General features: G+C 35.3%; 1 protein-coding gene across 1 annotated transcript in view; it reads left to right on the top strand.

The window, feature by feature from the left end:
* The window catches only part of ALS2 (alsin Rho guanine nucleotide exchange factor ALS2), a 79,996-nt gene that overhangs the window by 9,728 nt on the left and 46,841 nt on the right, over window positions 1-23,427 (top strand). Inside the window, exons 2-8 of the mRNA XM_090282651.1 lie at window positions 4,933-5,008; window positions 6,248-6,402; window positions 9,713-10,650; window positions 16,194-16,551; window positions 18,142-18,310; window positions 19,271-19,367; window positions 22,330-22,407. Coding sequence (XP_090138777.1) covers window positions 4,989-5,008; window positions 6,248-6,402; window positions 9,713-10,650; window positions 16,194-16,551; window positions 18,142-18,310; window positions 19,271-19,367; window positions 22,330-22,407 — 1,815 coding nt within the window. The 5' untranslated portion in view covers window positions 4,933-4,988. The remainder of the gene's footprint in view (window positions 1-4,932; window positions 5,009-6,247; window positions 6,403-9,712; window positions 10,651-16,193; window positions 16,552-18,141; window positions 18,311-19,270; window positions 19,368-22,329; window positions 22,408-23,427) is intronic.

The following is a 23,427-nucleotide window of genomic DNA, read 5'->3' as shown; positions in this document are numbered from 1 at the left end:
TTCTGAAGTCCGTACTCATGTATTCCTTTGCTCACTTGATATGTACTCTTGAATTTCTCCCAGGCATCTTAAACATAATTTCAAAAAAAATCTTACCAGAATCTTGTCTTCCCACTTGAGAAGTTTCTTTGTTTCACTCTTCCCCACTTCAGTAAATGGTATCACCAAAATACAGTTGTTCAAGGCAGAGCCCTGGCTGGGGTAGCTCAGTTGGTTAGAGCATCATCCCTATACCCCAAGGTTGAGGGTTCGATCCCTAGTCAGGGCACATGTAAGAATCAACCAATGGATGCATAAGCGAACAACAAATAGATGAACTCTCTCTCCCTCTTTTCCTCTCTCTCTCTCTAAAATCAATTTAAAAAACATATAGTTGTTAAAAGGCAGAACCTAGAGAGCATTTTTTAAAAAGATTTATTTATTTTTAGAGAGAGAGGAAGGGAGGGAGAAAGGGGGAAACATTGTTGTAGGAGAGAAACACCAATTGGTTGCCTCTTGCACGTCCCCAACTGGGGCCCTGGCCTGCAACCCAGGCATGTGCCCTGACTGGGAATCAAACCGGTGACCTTTCAGTTTGCAGGCCAGCACTCAATTCACTGAGCCACACGAGCCAAGGCTAGAGATCACTTCTGATACCCACTTTTCCTTTATGTTCCATCTCTATCTGATACATCACCAAGTCTTAGTTGTAGGACAAAACACCTTTTACCTCTTCCCACCAATCAGCAGCCTTATATGAAATTAAAAAGCTCAGGTCTTTTTTTTTCCAGTGAAAAGATGATTCAAGTAAGTGTAGGATATTCTTGCAAAATTAATTTGGGTACTCTATCTATGTAAGTATGTTTGCCATACAATTGACTTAAAACTTTTGAAACAAATTATCACCATTAAAGTAAGTAATTAAAGCACTTATAAAATGCCTTGTAAGCAATACAACTTCCTAGTATACTTTCCAAGATGAAGTTCATGTTAAAAGTACATAAAAGAAACTAATTGAAGTATAAAATAGTTAAGAGTTGGGGGCTCCTACCAAAAATGATAGTTGTTATTTTAAAATACAGTTTTTTGATTCCTTTCTTGAAACCTTCCAGGCAGGATATGTTTTGAAATTCAGGATTTTTTAAATCTTTATAATAGACCTTTGGTACTACCCCATAATCATGTTAATATTTCTGCAGCAAAATATATACATATTCACACTAAAGGGTTGAAAGTTAAATAACCTCATATTAGTTCAGATCAGGTTTTGCTGTCAGATGAGTTCAGATCAGATTAGATTTTACCACCAAAAGAGTTATGAAAAAAAAAAAAAACTTACCATAGTTTGCAGAATTTTTTTTATTTTGGATTTCTTGTTAAGGTATTATGGACCTGTGGATAGTTGGTAGCTTTCTTTCTAGCAATAATTAGGACATTTATGTCAGATTTTTTTTTCCTTTTTAGGACATGCCCAGATCATGTTGTTAAAGCCGTATATATCTCTGGTTGTACAAGATAGCTTATTTTTGTGTTAAATGTAGTAGTAGAGTGTGCATCTAGTGGGATCTAAAAGTGGAGGCACTTCATTAAGGATCAAGGTTTGCCTTTTGTGTTAAAGGGCCATCTGGGAGTTTAATTACTTTACATTTCACTCTGCAGGAGATAATAATTTGAAGTATAGAGTGGTATGCTTAAAAATGAAGCTAGCTAGCTTTGTTCTGTGGCTGATAGAATGTATTACCTGGAGGGGATGCTAGAGTCTGTTTGGCTCATTTTACAGATGTCATTGCTTTTTGGAAAGGCCACACAAGGCAAGAGAGGACCCACATATTCTGACTGTTTGCACACAGCTCCCGTATCAGAGCAGAGTACAGGGATCCTGTCCCATAAAGGAATGTAGAATAAGGCCCTGCAGGCTCACCTGAGGAGAACTATCTCCAGAGGACGCTTCACGATCAGGCAATTTTATAACAATTAAAAACGTGAGGCACTGGGAGTCACAGATATGGCGCCAGCTTGCCAGCTTTGTGCAGGGAGGGCCTCTGCTCACCTTGATGCCAGACACTTCAGTTTCTCCCCATATATCACTGGTGCCCTTCAGGCTGCTACCCTGGTGCTGGAGCTCAGAGGGAGTGAGGCTGAGTAGCCTGCTCGGACCTCAGCCGCCCCCTCATCGGGTCTTGCATCGCTCCACTCTCCCACTTTCTCTTTCTAGTGTCTTCGCTGTAACACCCTCAGGGATGGGTGAACTAGGAAACATGGCCATGCTCAATGACCTTGGATAGCTCCACCTTTTTTCCATGGCTGCCTCAAGCTCAGGAGAAGAAATAGTCTCTTGGGTGCCAACTTCTGTGAACCAGGGTCCAGCACAGTTCATCCAGCACCTCTACTCTCATTGTCTTAACTGATGTGCAGGCAGCCATATAAATTAAACCAGGCAGGATTATTAACCTCTTTTGCAGATAACAAAACTGAAGCTCAGAAATCAGATACAGTTGAGATTTGGAAAAAAAAAAAAAAAAAAAAAATCAGGCACTGAAAGAACAAAAGGCAGTTGAAATGGTGTTTGAATGGTTGAGTCAAGTCTTACAGGTTTCCCGGAGAGGGGATCATAAAAATAATTAAAAAAAAATTTTTTTTTTCATTTACTTTTTCTGTATGGATACATAATTGAGAAAGAATGTTAGAATACACCGAATTGGTAAATGCCACTTATATTTAAGTATGTGAGATATAACTTTATGATATAAGCTTCCCATAATATTTAGCTTCAATATTCCCTTTTAGTTATGCTTCTTTGCAGTCTCTTCTTTTTTTCTCATTGTCCTATTTAAGTTTCAGGCAGACATTTCTTGAAAGAAGTCAGGCATTAAACACCATTAAAACAAAATGAGATAGGTCTGTAAAAACTGATACAGAAAGATATCTATGAGATAGTGTATCGGCTAGGTTTCTGTTGCTACTCTAACAAATTGCTACACACTTAGTGGCTTGATATAACACAAATTTATTATCTTATATGTGTTTAGGGTAAAAGTCCAACAGGTTTTTCTAGAAGGGCTGAAATCAAGGTGTCAGGGGGCTGCATGCTTTTCCGGAGACTCTAGGAGATAATCTGTTTCCTTGCCTTGTAGCTTCTAGAGGCCACTCACATTCTTTGGTTTATCCCCCTTTCCCAGCCCAATCTTGGGCACCAGCAGTGCAGTATCTCTCTGACCCTGCTTCCATCATCATGTCTCTTTCTCTCCTTCTGCCTCCCTCTTTCACTTTTAAGGACTCTTGTAATTACATCGGGTCCACCTGAATAACCAGGATACGCAAGCTTAATTTCCTTTGCCATGTAACCTAACATATTCACAAGTTGTGGGCCTTAGGATGAAGGCATCTTTGGGATCATTATTGTGCCTGCCATATGTAGTAACAAAAGAAAGTTGTGAAACAGTTTGTAGAGTTTTAATTACTTTTGGATTTGAAAAAGTGAGTGATAGTGAGGAATCCTATGCTGTAAGGTGAAATCCCCTTAAAAAAAACAACAACTCTATATTCAAAACTAGGGCACTAAAAGAGAAGAAAGTTTGAATGTTTTATTCAATTTCCCAAAAGATCCTCAATATTTTTGAATGTCAGGCAGTAGGACAGCCTTCTATTTACATACAGTTAATCAGTTTTAAAGTGTGCTCCGCTACTTCCACACCCTCCCAGAGGAGTTCTCTGGTTTCTGCTGGGTATTGTTTAACTTTAAGCAAGGGAACCGTTACTTCTTGATCTCTGATACGCACAAGAGAGATATTGCTTCAGAATTTCTCTGTACACTATGAACCGTACATTTTACTTAAAGTTAGTTATTATCACACATAAAACGTAGTCACTTAATCATATTTATCAAATAAATAGCATTTATTAAATCTGTTCAGATATATCTTTTGTTTACATAGTACCCTTCACCCAACTTTGAATGATTCAAAATATTTCTAAAATAATCATTAGGCAGAGAGTAATTTCCTCCAGGTATACAGATGGGAAACTGTAAGAGTTCACAGGCAACCTGGAGTAAACAGATGGATCTTACATCACTCCTGCTGGTATGGACTGCTTTCAGAGCACAGGGATCATGCCATATCCTTCTGCAGAAAAATCATAAATTTGGCCCCAGTATTTTGTAGTTCACACAAATAAAACCTCACTGCCTTTATTTTCATGAGTTTTGTTGCCCTTAAAATTTTGAATTTCTTAGTTGAAATGCATTGTGCATTTCTGTCTGCCTGTTTATATTTCTATCTCTTTTAAACGTTGCATTTCTGAACTGATAGGTCATGATATTTGTATCATAATTTTTATATAGCTCTTCAAGGATTGATTTTAAAACATTTTATTCTTCCCTTTGGATTATGGTTTTGAATTGAGGTTGATTTTAGGGAATACTGCTAGTTCCAATAAATGAAAAACTTCCTATTTTAATAATGTAATTTTTTGTGTGCATTCTGAAAATGTAAATTAAAACTACTTAAGTCTGATATGTTACTGAAGAGATTTTTAGGAATTCTTTCTTAAATGGTATTTAAATGTTCATGTGTTCCAGAGTCATTGAAAAAGTAAAATGAACTTAACACATTGAGTTTTCAGATTGAAGTGCCTTCTTTATAATAAAAAACAAACTAAAAAGTTTATTGCCTGACAGAGTACAGCTTAATTGTAGCTAGTCTTCCTTTGACATTACATTGGATAGTCAACAGGCATTTTTATAAGCTCAGTGAACAGGCTCAGGCTAGATATTTCACTTTGGCAGGCAAGATATGAAATAGTTTAAATAGTTTCACTGCATATTAATTGCCCAGTGAATGTGCATTTGTCAGAGGGTTTCCTTCTTTTTTTTTCTTTTTTAAATCTGTGGGATAAAATAGCAAAGTATTCTTTCACTCTTCTTTGTGTTTACCTATGTTTTACCATTTTTAGGTCTTTAAATACTGTAAAGAGGAAATGATTTGGTGATGGAGTGCTCCCACTGACCCATGGACTCAAAGAAGAAAAGGTAAAACTATTTTTTTCTTTCTTCCCTGTCCTTCTAGGAAAACACAACAAACAATTCCACATATATGTAGCTTCTTTTCACTTTAATTTTCTTGTTGGTAGTTATTAAGTAGGAATAGTGAGTGACATTTGTGTTGATTGGTCAAGAGAGGAAGATATAAAATAAAGTTGATTAGTGATCAGCTTTGTTGCTAGTTCCTTTCTTATGCTTATAAAGGCACAAAATGTCTCCATTTCATTATAAAGCCTTTGAAACATTTTTTCTCACAAATTTCAGATTTTCAGAAATAGCCTCATTAATTGCAATCATCTTCTATCTTTAGAAAACTAGTCATGGATAATATTTTAAAAGAAAAGTTAAGTTTGTGGCTTCCCTTCCATGAAACCATGGGTATAGCTAATTATAATTTAGAGAAATATTATTTAGCAAAAGTAGAGAAATTCCTAGGTATTATGAAATTTAAAAAAACAAAATTTCTGTGCCTTATTAAAATATTGGCATCGGTGTTCTAGAAAAAAGAATATGAAAAAAATGTACCATCAGTGGTGACACACAGGGAAACTTTATATAATGGAAACCCAGGGCATCTTCATTTGCCCTTTTCTTAGAAGGGAAGGCAGTTAGGATATGGTCATTGTTATGCATCTGTGTGTTTTGTGTTCTTTGAGCCAGTCATCAGATGGGTAGATAGAATTCTTTGGCTAGAACATGAGAAGAATATGAAGGATCTTACTGGTACCTATTATAAGTTTGGTTCTTAAAAATTGTAATAGCAATTATACAGCCTAAACTCAGTGTAAAGTGAAATATGGATCCCTATTGTTTCTATATTTATCATCAAATACCTTTTTACCACATTAAAAACTAAAATTTTAAAATAAGATTCCAGCTTGGGTCATGTTATAATTTTCATAGCTAAACAAGGAATTAACATATTGAGAAATTAGAATCTTGACATTTTTTGCTACTAAATCATAAGACTTCAAAAATTAAGCCAGGTTTTGTTTGCATCTTAGATAGAGATCAATAATTTGTAGGTTTAGATTATCACCTTTTATATAACCAGTTTTATCTCCACTCCTGTGTCATAACCAAAGCATAAAATAGGCGCTAATTACATGATCTGACCCAGTCTCCTCTTGTGCTGATAAAAGGTACAAATCTCATGAAAATATTAAGACCAAAAGATACGGCTCTGAACTGCAGGAACATTTAAGTGATTTTTCTTGATGTTTGTAGCTCAACAGAGGCAGAAGGATCCAAAGAAAGAGGCCTGGTCCATGTCTGGCAGGCAGGATCCTGTTCGGTAACGCCAGAGAGGTTGCTGGGCTGGGGAGACAAGACAGTTCTTCAGGCGGCCCTTGGAGTGAAACACGGAGTTCTTCTAACTGAAGGTATTGCAAAAGATGGCCTAACAAATACTATCTGAAACTCTAGCAAATGCCTGAGGGTTTAAGAGCAGATAAGAGAGTTACTGGATAGGTGTTTTTAATGAACTGTGCTGGAGCTTATATTCTTTTTGTTTTCGAAATATGTTCTTATCCCCTTTATCAGAAATCAGATTAGTTCTTCAATTTAAGACACATATTGTATCAGATATCAGGTTAGTTTTTATATATAAGATATACCATAACTAGAATAAAAGGGAGAAGGATAGTTTTTCAATTTTACAGTTATAACTACATGAAAAATTAACTTTTTTGCAGGATTACCTATCCAGAAATTCTTTTGCTACACCTTTGTTCATTAAATGTACCAAAAAAAAATACTAACAATAGCTAATATTTATTAAATAATTTTATATACCTGCAACTGCACTAAGCACTTTGTATATATTATCTCTTGGGGTCTTCACTAACTACTGTTACTGTCCCTGCTTCACAGATGAGGACGCTGAAGGTCAGGGAGGTTAAATAATTTCTCTAGCACAGCTAGCTATATATCAGAGTGTCAGAGTCAAGACTGGAACCCAGAGAGTCTAATTTCAAGGCTTGCTTTTTAAGCCACTTGGATATACTGTCTCAGTACAGTTTTTCCAGGTATAAATAGCAGCTCATAAGAACTAATAATCTATAAAACTATAACAGATAGAAATATAGGCTATAATTTATATAGAGAGTTGCCTTTAATTTTTGAGGCAGTTTACTAAATCATGGCGAATTTGATTTGGGCCAGAACTGCCATCTACTCCACTTATTTATGAATTTTTGCTCTGTAAGCCTTTATTAAGTATTCAATGATGCTTTGGTATTTTCCTTGTAGAAACTAAGTGAAGACAAATTCTAGGAAATAAAGGTTAAATCTGACCTTAGTGGTTTTATGGGGTTAACATGGATTTTTTTTTAACTTCTTTATTATTACATAATTTTTATTATAATAATATATATAACAACATTATTATATTAAGCTAGAATTTGGAAAAAGACTTATTTTAAAAACGTGAACTATATTTAATTGTCTATGGGCTTAAAATATATAGTTCTCAAGCATATGTCAGCGGTATTCTGTTATTGTTTTATTATACCTTCAGGAAAATATTTAGGAACCTTCATGAACATAGTGTCTTTAAATATCTAGAATCATACCTAAAAGGCTGGGACAACTGAGGGAAAACTTTAAAAAAATATATAGCCTATCACTCTTTGTGTTTAAATTTTACCATTCTGGTTTTAAGTGTCTTAAAGTTTCAAAAAATCTTACCTCACACAAGTGTATAGTTTAAAATAGAAAAAAGATCTCCAGTTCTATCTTTTTGAGGTGAGAAAATGGTACTGATTGAATGCTAGAAAATTTCAGACTTCTTTGTCTCTATTTAATTTTACCATTATCTCATAATTCAGTGAGGACACTTCATTGATTCACTATTTTTGAGGTACCCAGGTTCAATAAGGTGGGGTCTAAATATCTATTTCTTTGCAATACTGTTTTCTCTAGTGGAACAATATCAATTGAAAGAATTGGTGAGCTGTTGCAAGAGCAGATTGCTATTCAGTATGTGACCAGTAAACTTATTTTCTCAATACTCTATTCAAATTAGAAATTTCCTAATAAAACCTTATATTTTCTCTCTAGCCACTATTGTATTGATTTTTACATAGATGTTGTGGTGAGTTAATTTAAGTTTATAAATATATCTGCCATATATAATAGGCCAAAGATAAAGTATGCATTTTTTATTATTATCAACTCAATTGCTGCTTTGTTGTGGGGGGGGATAGTACAGTATTCCCTCACTTATCACAGGTATTACATTCTAGACCCCCTCATGATAGGTGAAAATTCGCAAACTAGGAACCCTGCATTTATTTTAGTATTTATGTATATTTTAAGGCTTTATAAATCCTTCCCATACACTTATAAACCATTCCCAGTCCCTTATTAACCTTTCCCACTCCCTTATTAACCTTTTCCACACTTTTATAAACACTACTTATGTTCTTAAACATATTCTACACTCTTAAACCTACATAACTTTAACTACATATGTATATAGTACACAAAATCCCACGATGTAGTGAAAAATCCATGATAAATAATTAAATATAATGTTTTAAAAAATCCCATGATACAATGAGGCCGCAATAAATGAATCGCGATATACGGAGGGACTACTGTACTTACTTTTTCATACTGTAGTTAGAAACTCTTAATACAGAATACAGTGACTTAAATTTGCATAGTAACCTTACCCTTGTTTACTGTGCTTTTCCTGGTAACCTCTGGAACTGACTCCCCTCCACCCCCAACATCTTTTTACTTCTGCTAAAGAAAGTATTGAACTTGGTGGCTTCAGCCATTTTGGCAAGTTACTGAGTTTTCCTGGGTCTCTCCCATGTATACAGGAGGTATACATGTTATTAAATTTTTGTTTTTCTCCTGTTAATCTTTTATTAAGACAGGGATGTCTTAACCAAGAACCTAGAAGGGAGGAGGGAAAATTATTTTTCCTCCCCTATAGAAGAGTAGACTATATCATATAGCCTAGGCTTATACCATCTAGGTTTGTGTAAGTACACTCCATGATGTTCACACAATGACGAAGTTGCCTAACACATTTCTTAGAATGTATTCCTGTTGTTAAGCAGCACATGACTGTAAATTATATATAACACTTAAAAATTATACATCATATGGTACACAACCTGAAGACAGCCACGTCTTGTTAACATTGGTGCTTTCTGGACAACCTGGAGGTATAAAGGGAATTTCTTAATTTTGGCCAAAATGAATCTCTTAATATTTTTATGCCATTGCATACATTTTCTGCTGCTCTCACTTGTTCAGTAGTAGTGCATGTTGTAGATATTAACAAATGTGTCTTCTGCTCAACAAGTTTTATCTTCTGCTTATTTTGTCTTGTCATGAGCATTTTGTCTTTGGACAGTTGGACTCTGTTTCTGTAATAGCCTACAATCAATGCTAGAGTTTGTAGGATGAGGTTGGCGGAAAGGAGCCTCATTTGAAAGTAGCTTTCTGCATTTTGTAGAAATTCCCATTATTATTTCAGAATGTTAAAATATGTTATTTTTAAAAAGATGAATACATTTGGAATACTATATGCTTGAACCAAATCTCTACACTGTGCTTTAAAAAAAATCCTATTTTGTTAAATTTAGAGGGGATTAAAAGTTTGTTGATAAAATTTCTAATTAATTCACTAACTCCCTTCCCTACCTTTTTCTTTTCTTTTTAAAAAATTTTTAGATGGTGCAGTCTACAGCTTTGGGAATCTTCCCTGGAGAAGTGAACCAGCAGAAATCTGTCCAAGTAGCCCCATTCTAGAAAATGCCCTGGTTGGGCAACATGTTGTTACTGTGGCAGCAGGGAGTTTCCACAGTGGAGCGGTGACAGAAAGTGGCGTAGTATACATGTGGGGAGAGAACTCTGCCGGCCAGTGTGCAGTAGCTCACCAGCAGTATGTTCCAGAACCTAATCCTGTCAACATTTCTGATTCTGACTCCAGTCCCTTGTTAGCAGTCAGGATCTTGCAGTTGGCATGTGGCGAGGAGCACACGCTGGCATTGTCAATAAGCAGAGAGATTTGGGCATGGGGTACCGGTTGTCAGCTGGGTCTCATTACCACTACCTTCCCCGTGACAAAGCCACAAAAGGTGGAACATCTTGCCGGGCGTGTAGTGCTACAGGTTGCCTGTGGCGCGTTCCACAGCTTAGCACTGGTACAGTGCCTCCCTTCCCAGGACCTGAAGCCAGTCCCAGAAAGATGCAACCAGTGCAGCCAGCTCCTAATCACCATGACTGACAAAGAAGACCATGTGATTATATCAGACAGTCATTGTTGCCCATTAGGTGTGACCCTGTCAGAATCCCAGGCAGAAAACCAGCCTAGCACCGCCCTCAGCCCCTCCACTGAAACCCTTGACAGCCAAGGAGAAGTATTTGAGAAAACTCTTGTAGAAAATAATCTGCCTGCAGCAACCGAAGTGAATGTTGAAAGTGTTCAGACCACAAGCGGCGATGCTATTTCCTCCCAACTAGATATCATGGGAACAACGGAAATGCCTTCTACTAGAGATATACCATCGTACCCTGACTCCCAGGCAGTAAATGAATATGTGCAGAAACTGTCAGATCACTCAAAAAGAGAGAACATGTCAAATGGTGAAAAACCAATGCCATCCCAGGTACCTGCTAAATTTTATAATATAAAGCTATTTCTGGAGTTGAACCATCTGCATTTTTCTTTAGAAACTTGAAAATGCCTGAGGCTTGGTAGTACTTTATATATTTTTTGAATTTGACTATAAATCTGTCTCATAAGCCTAGATAAGGAAAAACCTAGGTTAATTCAAAGTTACACTTTATGTTCAAATTCTGGCCCTTTATGATGTTGAAAGATGTTATACTGGGCTTGTTTTATATTATAAATAGTAAAATTCTCTTTTTTTTTTCTAAGTACTTTTCTCCCCATGGCTAAGGTACTGCATTTTGGTGGGACCCTGAATAGTTTAACAAAGATTCTGTTATAGTACTGAAAGAGTTTGAACACCCAGTGCTAGTGGAGATGAACACTAAACACCGAGAATTGCAGTGGAGAAATATTGGCTATTTTGTTATGAATGGCACCATTCAGGAGAACAGGAAGCTAATGCTCCAAAGCAGGAGCTTCCTGATGATGGCCTGTAGGTTAGATTATACAGGGCCAAATCACAAGACACCGTGGGTTAGGAGGTTCAGAGTTGTGCTGGGAGCTGATTGGTCAGAAGTGCGGTAAGGGTAGTAAATCGTCTTCAGATCTTGAGGACAGTTCTGAGGTCTCTTCTGGTGTTCTGCCTGTTTTCCTGGGAAAGTAACAAGGGGGTGTTTTGACATTAGGGCTCAGAGTTGAAACATTAGTTAGGTCAAGATGTTATCTTTAGCCTGCCAGAGGCCAGATCTTGTGATCATTAGTCAGTTCTAGGCTCCCTCAGGGGTTGCTGATTATCCAGGGAAAAGGCTAAGGCTAGGTCTTCAGAAAGAGAGAGAGAAATATGATTTCTAGAGCTAGGACTTAAAGCTAAATTTAATCAAAGTCATAGAGACCCTTGGTTTCAATTCTTCTGACTTGTAGTTGTACTCTTCAGATTCTGAAGAAAAAAGTCCTTATCAGCAACGGTTGCTATGTAGCAGATCCTTCAGTTGTAAGCAGACTTAAAAAACAAAACTTACTGGCATTACATTGAGATTTTTTCAGTTTTACCTTGGTCCTTACTGGGCTTTATTTGGAGGGGTCATGGTGGTTTATATTTTCTCCATCTTATTTAAACTACTCTCATTTTGAAAATTTGTAATAAATTGAGAAAAGTTACTTACCAGTAGCATACAGTAAAGTTTGTTTCCTGATTAACAAACTGTTCTAAAAGGATACATTTTTTCCTCTTAGTGTAAGCCTTTTAATTTTGCTCTAATAAAATTCTAAGATAAAACAACAACAAAAAGAAAATAAAATAGAAACACTTGATCATAAAGGGGGTGTTTTTCCAGGTTTGTGAAATGACAGCTTTTGATTCTTTATTCTTGTTGTTTACTCCCTCAGAATGAGAACATGGCTTAGAAGTGTTTTTAAAAACATTTTTTATTTCCTAGTCTACTCACAAAACCTTGTGGATGTTAGATTTTTTAAAAATTAAGAATAAGCTGTTTGGAGAAAGGTGTTATAAAAATCAAAACAAAAGTAATAATTTGGCAGAGATGCATGTAGAAAATTTTTAGACTTGTACACGCTTATTGAAAAGTGTGACTTTTTAAAAGTCAGTCCTCTGATTTATTAAATTAAACATTGTATATAATTTGATAATTAGATTATCATCATTGAAATTGCATTTTTCCTTGGACTTTTTTTGTTAAAGTTTTTATTACCTGCTAGGTTTTTTTTTTTTTTTATTTAGACAAGCAATTTTTAAATTAAAAAATTTTTTAGAAATTATATCCTATTGATTATGCTATTACAGCTGTCCCAGTTTTTCCCCCTTTGCCTCTCTCCACCGAGCATCCACAACTCCCTCAGGCAATCCCCACACCTTTGTTCATGTTCATTGGTCATGTAAGTTCTTTAGCTACTCCATTTCCTACACTGTACTTTACATCCCCTTGGGTATTCTGTAACTATCAATTTTGTACTTCTTAATCCATTCACCTTTTCATTCATGTCCCCAAATCTCCTCTCCCATCAAAACATTCTCTGCATCCATGCTTTTGTTTCTGTTCTTCTTGTTTGCTTAGTTTGTTTTTTAAATTCAGTTGTTGATAGATATGTGTTTATTGCCATTTTATTGTTCATAGTTTTGCTCTTCTTCTTTTTCTTAAATAAGTCCCGTTAAACATTTCATATATTAATGCTTTGGTGATGATGAACTCCTTTAGTTTTTTTCTTGTCAGGGAAGCTCTTTATCTGCCCTTTGATTCTAAGTGATAGATTTTGCTGGGTAGAGTCCTTGCTTTTCATCACTTTGAATACTTCTAGCCAATCCCTTCTAGCCTGCAAAATTTCTTTTGAGAAATCAGCTGACAGCCTTATGGGAACTCCCTTGTAGATAACTGGCTGCTTTTAGGAATCTCTATCTTTAACCTTCAGCATTTTAATTATAATGTGTCTTGTTGCGGGTCTCTTTGCATCCATCTTGTTTGGAACTCTGTGCTTTCTGGACTTGTATGTCTAGTTCCTTCACCATTAGGGAAATTTTCTTTCATTATTTTTTCAAATAGGTTTCCAATGTCTTGCTCTTTTTCTTTTCCTTCCATCACCCTTGTGATGAGAGTGTTGGTATGCTTGAAGTTGTCCCAGAGGCTCCATGGTGCCAGCTGCTTTGTGGCTCTGTGTGGTGAGGGCTCATAAAAGGAACAATGGCCTCTGCCAGCAGTTCTGCCTGGGAGAAAGCTGTCAGCTCTCTCCCTGATACCAGATATATGCCACTGGTGCCTTTTAAGCTGCTGTCCGGGTGCTCAAGCTTAGAGGAAGTGAGTCTAAGTTAGTCTGTTCGTGGGCTCTTTAAGAGAGGAACTGCTTGGGAATTCAGCATTTTCTTTCACCCACTCAGTCCTTACTGGTTTTACAGCCAGAAGTTATGGGAATTTAAATTCCTAGCACTGGAACCCTGGGCTTGGGGGCCTGATGTGGGGCTGGGAACCCCTCGCTCCTGAAGTATCCCTCCTGATTTTTATCCAGCAACACGTGGGTGTGGGACCAACCCAATCTGAGTCTCTTCATCTCCGTGTCTCTGCCCCTCCTACCAGTGTGGGTGGATGCGGTTTCTTCTTTAATTCTGTAGTTGTGGACTTCCCTTCAGCTCAGTATCTGACAGTTATGAGTGATGGTTGTTCTATAATTTAGTTGTAATTTTACATAGTTGTGTGAGGAGGCGAGGTGTGTTTCCCTAGGCTGCCATTTTGGGGACTCTCCCACCTGTGCTAGTTTTGGCCATGTGTGTTTATGTTTAATTCTGTTTTTTCAAATAGTATCTTAGTTATACAGCTAATTCATTAGGACAATTTTTTTCTCTTTTAGTCAGATATAACTGAAAAGAGCATCACACTTTTGTGAAATAAACCAAAATATTTGTCAATGAAGCCTATTTCTCACTATTGAATTTTATTATTGGTGGACTGGAACTCCTAAAATTATGTCTTTTATCAAAATTGCTAGCTATGTATTTTTATTTTGTTTATTTATTTAATGTACATTGTTAAATATAATTATGTAGAGGAGTCAGTTAGAACAATAGTTTAAAGTTAATATAAGGTAGAGTTTTGTGACTTTTTTGCCTAATGGTAAGAACACCCTAAAATAGTCAGCCCTAAACATCACTGCTGCTTCTGTTAGGAGCCTTGGTAACAAAGAGTAGAAATAGTGATGCTGGTTCTTCTGAACAATATTGTGTAGACTGTCACCAAGGAAGTTATAGCCTTTGTATTTATCTTTTGTTTTATATGGTATATATTTTTTAAATGTTTTATTTATTTATTTTTTAGAGAGAGGGGAAGGGAGGGAGAAAGAGGGAGAGAAAAGCATCAATGTGTGGTTGCCTCTTGCAGCCCCCAGCTGGGGACCCGGCCTGCAATCCAGCATGTGCCCTGACTGGGAATCAAGCTCACGACCCTTTGGTTCTCAGGCCAGCACTCAGTCCACTGAGTCACACGGGCCAGGTACTTGGTATATTTTTTTGTTAAATATACCACCGGGTGCAAAAAGTAGGTTTACAGTGTGTATGGAAAATAATACAATAATTAGTAAATAATCATACAAGAATAAGCTGTGTTTCTCATACTCACAATTGTAAACCTACTTTTGCCTCATACTGTATTTTAATTGACTCACTTGCACAGAAATAGCTGTCTTGAATTTAGTATTTAATTCAACAAATGTATTGAGTACTCACTATATGTCAAGCACTATTCTTGTCAATAGTAATTATTTCCTTTAAGAAAATCAAAAGCCGCCCTGGCCAGTGTGGCTCAGTTGGTTGGAGTGTCGTTTCATAGACCAAAAGGTTGAGGATTCACTTCCTGGTCAGGCATATACCCGGGTTTCAGGTTCAGTCCCCGGTCAGGCACATAAGAGAAGGGAACCAATCAATGTTTCTCTCTCTCCCTTCCTCTATCTCTAAATGTAATGGGAAAAAAATTCCCTCGGATAAGGATCTTTTTTAAAAAAATCAAAAGCCAATGTTAAAAAATTTTTTTTGGTGCAGTTTTTAGTTCAGGATAAATTAGGGAACATATATATACCCTTTGACCTTAGGGTAGCATAGGAAGCAAATTGTTTATTGTGACCTATGCTGATAAGTCAAAAGCTTTTTGTGTGTGGTTATTAGATACATTTAATGGATTTCCTTTTTAGTAAATAATGATGCTTGACAGTTCACAATAAATTTCAACTGATTTTTTACTAAGATATTAGAAAACTTTAGTTTGACTTTCTAATACAGCAATGAATAACACGAAGAACATTGATTCCAAATGTTTAATTATTAACCTACCACATTTACTCTCTGTGGTAGCAAGAGCAAAGGTAATAACTTCAATTTACCTAGCTCCTGGGTCATGGAAAATATTGATGAAATAGGAGAAGGACTTGAACTTAAGAACATGATTTAGGGGCTGATAGCCCAGAGGTATAATTCTTTTTCTGTCTGTATATGTTGTATCTAAATTTACATTTACAAAACATTTTAGGAAAAGCTTTTTAAAAAGCATGTAATTTTTTTCTGATATTTCTTAGCATTCTGTGTAAATTTTTATAAAAGTGCTAGATAATAAAACTAATCTTTTCAACCTTCTGTCTAGGGCTGTCAGAGTGCACTTCATATTAAAGATTATGGGGGGAAGAGGTGGGACAACTGTAATTGAACAACAATAAAAAAGAAAGATTATGTTTTTCTCACCATTTTTCTCCTTTCCCCTTTCACTATGCTTAATGTTATGAAAGTAGCTGAGGCTTATTTTAAAATGCCATAGAAATATACAACACTAAAAAGGAAGTACTTTTGATGAGGAACTGTATTTTGTGTACTCATTTTCATGTAATGTCAAATCCGTGATCAAGAGGGCATATCTTTATGTTGGAGATAACAAGACATTTATTTTAGATTCTTGTATTTGTAAAAAGTGATGGATATTAAGCTTTTTATATTGATTGCTATTGTATAAGGGATCATATTTTTATATGCTTTTTTATGTGTATATATTTTAGCCTCTTGTAGAAGAAGCAATTCCCAATCTTCACAGCCCACCAACCACCAGCACTTCAGCCCTCAACAGCCTAGTGGTCTCTTGTGCATCTGCTGTTGGCGTGAGAGTGGCTGCTACCTATGAAGCTGGGGCCTTGTCTCTTAAGAAAGTTATGAACTTTTATAGTCCAGCCCCTTGTGAACCTGGAGCTCAGGCAGGCAGTAGTTCCATAGGCCCAGAAGCTCTGAAAGATAGCAGAGAAGAACAGGTTAAACAGGAATCAATGCAAGGGAAGAAAAGTTCAAGTCTTGTGGATATCAGAGAAGAGGAGTCAGAGGGAGGCAGCCGAAGACTCTCCCTCCCTGGATTGTTGTCACAAGGTAAGGAAATAGCGAGGTTTTGTGACTTGACTTTTGCTGAATCCAAGATGCTCCTGACATCACACGCTGTATTATAATAAAGTAGCTTTCTGTATTGGTACAGCTGACATTTAAATGTCAAAATTGATTTAATTTTGGTCATCATAGATGATTTTAAAAGAAAGTTACAAATAAAAAAAGAAAGAAAGAAAGAAAGTTACATATTTGTCTGCGCTAGAGAAATAAGTTTAGGACCTAACTTTTTTTGATACTTGCTTTGTTATGAATCTCATTTTGTTGTTCTGGAATGTAGCGATGGCTTCCTTATTTCCTAGTTGGGGCCTATACTCCAGATAGATGAAGTAGCAGATGTGAACATTGGATACATGCATGGTTATTGTGCTTGACCTGAAAGTAGAGATAATTTTAAGCATCAATAAGAGAAAAGCTTCATTTTCTGAAACCACTAGCAATAAAGTCTTAGAATATTAAGAATATTATGCAGTCGGTCCTTCTAACTTTTTCAGTCAGTTTAGAGATCTAGTCACCTAGGCTTCTGCTTCTCAAAATGTGTCCTGCAGACCAGCAATTTCAGCAGCATCTGGGAGTTTGTTAGAAATGCAGGGTGTCACGCTTCTCTTCAAATCTCATGAATCAGAATGTGCATTAGAACAAGATCCCCAGGGGACTAGTGTGTGCTTTCAAGCTTGAGAAGACTTGAATCAGACGAGGAGTTGGCAAACTTTCTCTGTAAAGAGCTAAAGACATATATTTTATGATTTGCTGACCATATGTGTAGTTTCTGTTAACAAGCACTTGACTTTGCTGTTGTTTAAAAGCCGCCAGAGATAACAGATAATGAATGATCAATGGTACATTCCAGTAAAACTTTATTTACAAAAATAACCATTGACCTATATTTGACCCACTGGCTATAGTTTACCAACCCCTCGTTTGCACCATTTTGTGCAAAGCTCTGAAGTTAGTAGTCCTAGACTGTAATAAAATTTCCCTTTTCTGCTCTGCCCCTTTTCCCTCTATTTGTTCTACTTAACTCATTACATTTCCTTGTGCCACTGAGCACTTCAGTTTTCTTGCCTCCTAATCCTCATTGCCTCTAGATTTTCATCTATGCAGGTAAAACCCATAGTCTTGATTAATTTGTGTGTGTGTATAAAGAAAGCCCATGAATTGTATTAAGTCTGAAGGAGACTCTTGTGCCAAAATTTTCTTATTCTTAAATGTCCTCTAGCATTTTATCTTTGAGATGTCTTTGAATCACAAATGTGAAATACTGATTTTTGTTGTACAGAAATGTCCTACAGAAAAGGTTTCTATGGCCACATGTTTGGAAGGGGGCCTGGATTAGACAGATTTTAAACTGGGTTTTTAATTGCAGGGCAGGGCAACCCCTTTCACATGCTAACATGCGTGTGACTTTACTGGGCAGGTAGTGGAGGATGGAACGTAGTAGGCAGACTTGACTGTTTTTGCAGAGAGCCTATGGACTATGCTTCACAAAAGCACATTAAGTGTCTTTCTTTGAAAATCAATCGTTTATCAAAATGGCATCACTTCCCCTGCCCCACCCCATCTCTGGTTTGTTTTCAGTTTCCCCTAGGCTGTTAAGAAGAGCTGCCCGGGTGAAAACACGGACAGTGGTTCTAACCCCTACATACAGTGGAGAAGCAGACGCCCTCCTGCCTTCTCTGAGAACAGAGGTGTGGACGTGGGGAAAAGGGAAGGACGGGCAGCTGGGGCATGGCGATGTTCTGCCTAGGTGAGTGCTGCCAGCATTTACTGTTAGGAATTGGCTTAAATAACTTCTCTCCTGCGAAGGTCTCTAAATCGGTATTTCCTCATAGAGCAAGTCTGGTCTCTTCTAACTCAGAATTATTATACACTATTAACTCTGATTTTAAAAACTGCTGTCATCTTAGTCTTGAATTTGTTCCTAGCAATAAAGGACTTAAGTATCCATGGTGTACCTTTCCATCCCATCTTTGGTGTACAAGATGGGGCAAAAGTAGGTTTACAGTTGTTAGTATGGAAAATAATACAATAACTAATAAAGAATAGCCCAAGAATAAACTGTGTTTTTTGTACTCACTGTATATTCACCCTGTATATTCATCCTGAAACACAGAAAAGTGTGTTTGGGATAAGGTTATATTTCATTGAGTGGTTCAAATTTTTAACTTATAAGAAAGAACCAACATTTTTTTTGAACTTGAAAGATGTTTCTCAGCTGCTGCCAGAATAACTATAACTACAATATGAATCTATACGTCTGTCCACATACCTCAAGGAAAAACTTGTTTTGTTTAAGAGGAACTCTTATACTAAAACAATCAGTTAATGTTAGTGTTTCTGTTCTTAGCAGAGTATAGGCAACTGTAGCATTAAAATTAAAAAAGATTTAACTCCCCTTATCGTTGTATTTCATTATGTCCTAAGTAATCTCTCTATAATATGAATCATTTAGTAGTTTTATGATTCTTAACAGGTTCTAAATTATTGTGATTAATTACTGATTGAAAGACGAAGATTAAATTAAAACTATTCAAAATTACTTACATTTAGGAGTAGATTGAACATATATCCATAATTTTTATTTAACTGTTTTCTTTTGAAATGTTTATTACTTGAAAGCACTTACACTGTAATTTGAGAAAAGTCATGATTCTTGCATAGAATACTTCATACTTTGAGTTTGTGTGTGTATGTGTTTTTCTTTAAGGCTTCAGCCATTGTGTGTAAAATGTCTGGATGGTAAAGAAGTAATCCATTTGGAGGCAGGTGGTTACCATTCTCTTGCACTTACTGCAAAATCCCAGGTAGGAGGCAAACTATTAAAAACTTATCCTAATTTCATGGAAGACCTGAATAACAAGGTTGAACCATTATTTATTGAGTATCTACTATGTGTCAGGCAACAATCCTGTATCTCATTTGATCTTTCCAGTGTTTTATGTTGCATAGCAATATTTCCATTTTACAGAAGGGTTTAGAGAAATGATGTAACTTGTCTAAAGTCACACATGTGATAGTAGAGTTTGGATTAAACACTGGTCTACCTGTCAAAGAATCTTTCTATAATGTGTTTTCATCTAAAAATAGAACTCAAAATTTTCCAGGGTATTGGTGAATTTCCATATCTAAAACACTAAGAAAAGAAAACAAAGGCATTTTTCTCATTTAAAATTGTGGGACCTGAAAGTGACCTCAGGATCACTTAAAGCCAGGACTATATACAAAAACCCTCCTAATAAAAGTAGTTATTTTAAGTTATTCTTAAATATATACATATAATGATTCTTCATCAGTCCCTTTATCTTTTTACAAAAAGTCAATGAGGGTTTTAAATCCATTACATATTTTATTTTAAATGTTAATAGCAGGCTAGCCAAGTAACTAACATAGCATGTATAAATAACTATAAATATTAGAAAGGAAATGGATAGCTTACTGTTAGTAACATGATGAATCATCTAAAAGTCTTAAAAGAGATTAAGAATGTGGTTAGTTACAAAATAAAACATAATTGCTACTTTCTTATATATACAAAGTAAAGCAGAAAACATACCAAGGAAAAAAGAAGCTGTTCACAATTACAACAAAAGTAATAAGGAAATTGGAATTGTCTTAATAGGACATAGGTAGACCCCATATGACATAAACTCAAACACTCTTCTAATAGGTCATGAAAGAAAATAGGAATAAAAGGAGAGCAGTTTTATTTTCAGGTGAAGAGAGTCAATGTTGCAAAAATGCCACTTCTCCATAGATCATTAAATCAGTACACAACAAATTCATTACAATCCCCCAAATATTCCAATATAATAGTTACAACTTTATAAAATGATCCCAAAATTATTCTGGTAGAGTGAACATAGGCAGTGAGCCACATTAATTCTGAAAATGAACAGAAAGGATTAAAATTAGCCATATAAAATGTATTGTAAAACTACGAAAATATCAGTAGAACAAAAATATACCTGTAGATTAGAAACAGACCCAAGTGTATATGATAAAAGTAGGCATTTCAAATTAGAGAAACAAAACTAAGTATTCAATAAATGCTGTTGGAACCACTGGCTTCTTATTTGCAGAAGAAAATTAAGATAACTTTACATATTCTACTTCTGGATGAATTAAAGATGTAGATGTTTAAAAAATAAACCCTTACATGTGAAAGAACAAATTTAAGTGATTTTTAAGAAATAACCTTAGAAGTAGGAAAAGACATGACATCAAACCAAAAATTAGTAAATAAAGATGATATGTTAACATAACGAACACTCCAAAATAGCAAAAAACAAAACAAAAACAACCAAAAAAAAACCAAACAAACCCACAAACAAAATTAGGATACATAAACTGGGAAAAAGCATTTGTAACATATATGACAAAATGTTATTAACTGATACATAAAGAAAAATTATCATAGAATATTTATATTCCATTCATAAAAGAAGATATAGAAATGGCCAGCAATGAATGAAAAGGTAGTTGACCACTTAGTAAACAAATTTAAAATGAAATAACAGTAACATGTATTTTTCCCGCTATCAAATTAGCAAGAATTGCCTTTAATGCTAAGTGTTGGTGAAGATGTGGGGAAAAGGTACGTATGGTGCTGGTGAAAATGTACATTGGACTTTGCTGGAAGATGATTTGTCAGTATATATCATGAATCAGAATGTGCATATTTATTGACCCAGAGTTCTCTTTGACTAGGAATTTATCCTAAAGAAATAGATACACAAGTATGTATATCCAAAGATTTTAATATAACTTTATATTAAAAATTGGAAAGATATTATTGATAAATATACTTATTTTATTGGGCAATTGATTCAGCTATGCTCATAGCGGAGTTCTGTAGTTATAAATGATGTTGTATATCTATGCTTATTGACATAGCAAAAATGTCAAAGCAAAGTATTAAGTAAAAAACATCAGATTACAAAACAGCATTGATAATATAGTCCCATTTTGCACTTTATATTTTGTTATACATTATATCTAGTAGGCATTAAAATTTCTGGAAACATATATGTCTATGTTCAAAAAAAACAAAATAGTAGTTGTCTATAAGTGGTCAAATCATCAGTGGTTTTTCACCATGAGGTACTTTTATAATCAGAATAAATAAAACCATTTTTATTTTACACATTCCCTGTGATCTTTTTTTATTTTTATATTTTTGTCTGTAGTGGAGGATAGATACTTGTGTTTCTCCTTCAGTGACTCTTACATGAAAAGGCTTTATAGTCATTCCATAGTACTCCTGTATACAGAGTAAAGAATCATGATTACTTTTTCTTTGCATCACTTAGCTTTATTTTTTATCACTTTCTTTGTAAGTGACAGTATAGGATAATTCCTGGAATTAAATCCTGGTTCTGCTACTTACAAATTTGTGTCTTCTTTGGGCCAGTACCCTTATCTGTAAAACAAGAATTATGAGATTAGAAAATTAATTAATACACAGAAAATGTTAACAGTGCCTGGCAGTTAGTAAACACCTGGAAAGTGTTAGTTACTGTTATTCTTAACCCTTAGACTCTGTCTTCCTATGAACTCTATCTGCCTATTATCTGGTCTTGTTTAAGATAAATTGCCTTAATATCTGTTATTTTAAAGAGTAGAAAGACTAGTGTTGTAAGTAATTTGTGAAAAGACTTGTATAAGTAATTTATTTGTGACTATTGATGTGTATGCTATAAATGTTCAGAATTGACATGCAAAGTCACATTCACAACCCTTACCTACTTCCCTGTGGTTTTCTAATAGGTTTACTCATGGGGTAGCAATAACTTCGGTCAACTTGGGCATTCCGATTTTCCAACAACAGTTCCTCGTCTTGCAAAGGTACTTCTGCAAACTTGATAACTTCTATAGCAACTTATTCCAGAATTATAAGTGATAACACTTTGTATTTCTTCATTTCATGTTTTCATACAAGACATGAAATTTGTAACCTAAATTTGTTTTGATATACTTAATTTAAAAAATATATATGAAATCACTTGTTTTTAAGCCAAATGTTCTTTGTTTTTATCTGTTTTATTTATATTTATATTTACTGATGTGTTTCTTTTCTTCTTAGCTTCCACTGTTCATTGAACTTTCATAGCTTTTTTGTCCTCTTATAAAAGTAAAAATGATGAAGTTCATTTAAAACAAGTGGTTGTAGGACTATGATGTATACACTTCTGAACTTTATACTACCAAATGCCTACTCTTTGACTTCTCACTTAATTTTGACTTTCACATAACATTATTTGGTGGTGTTTTGTCTTGTTTTGGCTTCTTTTACACACATAGTCATAGTAGCAAAACCTTTTTGTAAATCTCATTTTCTGTAGTAAAGCTAAAAGTATGGATGATTTATTCACTGTTGTATGAATTGGTTTTAGTTTATGAAATGCTCTGCAGACATTGGTAATTTCTAGTCTCTTTGATGCAATTCTAGAAGGGGTTTCTCAACTTTTTTTTCTGCCCCAACACTCTAATACTAAATCCTCATCAATAGTATTGACTCCTTATACAAGATTTGTTTTTTTTTTTTAGGGTGGGGGGAGTAAATGGGGAGTACACATAGTGATAACATAACAGAATGGATTATAGAGTTCATGTATTTGTAGTTTGATTGTGATATCTTCTCCACTTAAAGTAACAGAGACTAAAAAAAGATAGGTAACCTCAGTCCAGTGATTCATGTTAATTCATAGCCCAGTGAGTCACACATGTATTCAGTGTGCACTGCATACACCACTATATAAGACTTTCACATGTTGCCTTTTCTTCCAGCAAACTTAATTTTCCTGAGAAGGAAAGATTTAAATAAAACATCATGGAACAGTTATTACTTCTAGCTCCAATCTTAAA

Source organism: Furipterus horrens, unplaced genomic scaffold (assembly GCF_987537825.1).
Source record: "Furipterus horrens unplaced genomic scaffold, mFurHor1.1.pri manual_scaffold_1, whole genome shotgun sequence".
Lineage (NCBI taxonomy): Eukaryota > Metazoa > Chordata > Mammalia > Chiroptera > Furipteridae > Furipterus > Furipterus horrens.
Note: the sequence above shows the minus strand (reverse complement) of the source record. Positions and strands in the feature narration are given on the sequence as shown.